This window comes from Triticum dicoccoides, chromosome 5A, assembly GCF_002162155.2.
Source record: "Triticum dicoccoides isolate Atlit2015 ecotype Zavitan chromosome 5A, WEW_v2.0, whole genome shotgun sequence".
Taxonomy (NCBI): Eukaryota; Viridiplantae; Streptophyta; class Magnoliopsida; order Poales; family Poaceae; genus Triticum; species Triticum dicoccoides.
In genome coordinates this window covers 381,054,618-381,057,280 of record NC_041388.1, presented here as the reverse complement: position 1 = coordinate 381,057,280, position 2,663 = coordinate 381,054,618, and the positions used below count along the sequence as shown (strand labels likewise).

The following is a 2,663-nucleotide window of genomic DNA, read 5'->3' as shown; positions in this document are numbered from 1 at the left end:
CGACGGTTGCCTTGGATACGTGCGCCACAGGGGATCCAAAGAACATAAACTAATGCGCCACAGACGAACGTGCACATATCCAAGCTTGGTAAGAGGCCATAAACTAATCCGAGGCCCTACACAAAGCGCAGAAACCCCTGCCGGCCTAAGGAAAACGTGATGTGCCTTCGAGTACTGTTGAATCTGCACCAACTGAACACGACCTTCTCATGCACAAGCAACAGGGAGGCGCATGCCAAACAAGCAGAGCATGGGTTGCACATGCCACGCAAAGGCACCAGTGTGAGTCTTCAAACATCTCTTTCTTCTTACCATAGTAGAGGATAGAGAAAAGAAAACCAACTCAAGAGAATACATCTAGGAGTGCCACTACTTGCTACTGCAAACATCGAATAACGGAAGAGGAAAGGCTATTTTTCTCTTGCATCGCATTGCGTTCTCCAGTGAAAAGGGGGGAGAATATCTGAATATGGCGTGACCAAACAGGGAAATTTTGAACCGTTCGCTTTCCCTCTTCCTGTCCCCCTCAGCGCGGCGCTTGGCTTGCTCAGTCTCACAGCTGTTTCTTGGCATCCGTCTCCTCGTCCTGTCCGTCGTCGCAGCTGTCCTTGCCGGCCGGCCCTTTCCCTTCCTTGGGGCTCTCCAGGGCCCTCTTCTCCTCCTCCTCTTCGTCGTTGTCCTTCGCCGCCGCCGCTGCCGCCGACTTGCCGCCGTCGAGACACCGCTTCTCGGCGCGCGCTTTCAGGGCCTCCAGCAGCTCCTCCATCGCCCTCTCCTTCCCGTTCCTCCGGTTCTTGATCAGCACCTCGCTCACGTCCGCCGGCGTGATCTCCGCCGCCTCGATCCATTCCTCCAGCCCCCGCATCACCTCGGCGCCGTCGTCCGCGCCGGATTCGAGACAGAGGTAGTTCTTGAGGAGGATCTTGAGCGCCGGGAACGTGCAGTAGCTCATGAAGACGTGCATGTCCATCCGGCCGGACCGGAGCAGTGCCGGGTCCAGCTTCTCGATGTGGTTCGTGGTGAAGACGAAGATGCGCTCCGACCCGCAGCATGACCACAGCCCGTCGGTGAAGTTGAGCAGGCCGGAGAGCGTGATCGACCGCCCCGACGCCGCCCCCGCTTCCTGGTCGATCGCGCCGTCCAGGGTTGGCCGCGGCTTCGGCGCCGGGGGCAGGGCCGCCCGGTTGGTGAGGTCGACGGAGCAGTCGATGTCCTCGATCACGATGATGGACTTGGACGTGGTCTTCATCAGCAGCTTCCGCAGCTCGGCGTTGCTGCTCACCTCGGTGAGCTCGAGGTCGTACACGTCGTACCCGAGGAAGTTGGCCATGGCCGCGATCATGCTGGACTTGCCGGTCCCCGGCGGGCCGTACAGGAGGTACCCGCGCTTCCAGGCGCGGCCCGTGCGCTCGTAGAACGAGCTGCCGGCGGCGAAGTCGCGGAGGTCGGCCATGATGGACGCCTTGCGGTCGGGGTCCATGGCGAGGGTGTCGAACGTGCTGGGGTGCTTGAAGGGGACAGGGTCCCAGGGGAGGCCGCGCGAGTCCATGGCCCCGCCGCGCGCGTTGGTGTAGAGCAGCCGGTCCTGGCTCCGGCGGCGGATCTCCTGCGCCGTGGCGAGGATGTGGTCGAGGTAGGCCGGCAGCAGCTTCTCCCGGTCGCCGCGGCGGATCCGGAGCGTGAACCGGCGCTTCTCCTCGGGGAGCGGGCGCCAGGAGAAGCCGGGGGACTGGCGCGGCGCCACCACGTGCTCCCACGTGACGGCCGCGCCGCGGAAGGCGTCGACGACGCGGTCGCTGGCGGCGAGCCCGAAGGTGAAGGAGGTGGCGTTGTGCGGGCGCGTGAGGCTGAGCCGGGCCCCCGATGCCGGCGCGGCCGTGCTGCTGAGGTAGAGCTGCACGGCGTCGTAGATCTCGTTGTTGCTCATCCCGTCCGTCTCCGTGACGTCGAAGTAGCAGTAGGGCGAGAAGGCGCGGGTGAGGCGCCCGAGCAGCCGCGCCAGCGCCGCCCGCAGCTCCGCCGGGAACACGGCGTGCAGCACCCCTTGCAGGAACGCCAGCGCGCCCATGAGGGACGCCAGCATCGTCCAGTACTCCTTCATCGTCGGTCGCCCCGCCTCTCTCCCACCCGGCCTGGACTTGGAGGAAGAAGAAACGCACGCGAGGGGGGATGGGAACCGACTGAAACGGCGAGGTTGGGCTTGGACAAGTTTTCCTTCGAAGGGTCGGGGGGCGAGGGTTTTATAGGAGGAGAGGCTGAGATGAGCTGGGGACGAAGGATTATTTTAGGGGGAAATGAAAGATGAAGCCTTGTGTGAGTAGGCCATGGCCTCAGAGCAAGGTCGCCATCGATGGAGATGTGGTACAATAAATTATTGGAAGTATAGGCAGGCAATGCAGCGAAGAAGGGTGCGCATGCATGCACATACCATGAGAGATCTTCACTGTGGACCGAGAGGGGGATATGGACCTGCATATGGATCCTGTTGGGTTTGGTAGAGGGTTGAAAACAAGGATGAAAATGAAGCAAAAACTTTTCACTTTTTCGGAGGAAAAAGAGAATCAGGGAGGAAATTGGAAAACAGAAATAGAAACAGATTTTCTTTTACATAGAAACGGAACCGTGTTTTTCGGAAATGGAAAACGAAACGAAAAGTCTGACAG

The 2,663-nt window shown here is 60.8% G+C and overlaps 1 protein-coding gene across 1 annotated transcript; it reads right to left on the bottom strand.

Moving 5' to 3' along the window:
* Window positions 1–283: 283 nt before the first annotated feature.
* On the bottom strand, window positions 284–2,222 carry LOC119301638 (AAA-ATPase At4g25835-like). The gene has a single exon (XM_037578635.1). The coding sequence runs from the start codon at window positions 2,099–2,101 to the stop codon at window positions 554–556; it is 1,548 nt and encodes a 515-aa protein (XP_037434532.1). The 5' UTR covers window positions 2,102–2,222; the 3' UTR covers window positions 284–553.
* Window positions 2,223–2,663: the final 441 nt, after the last annotated feature.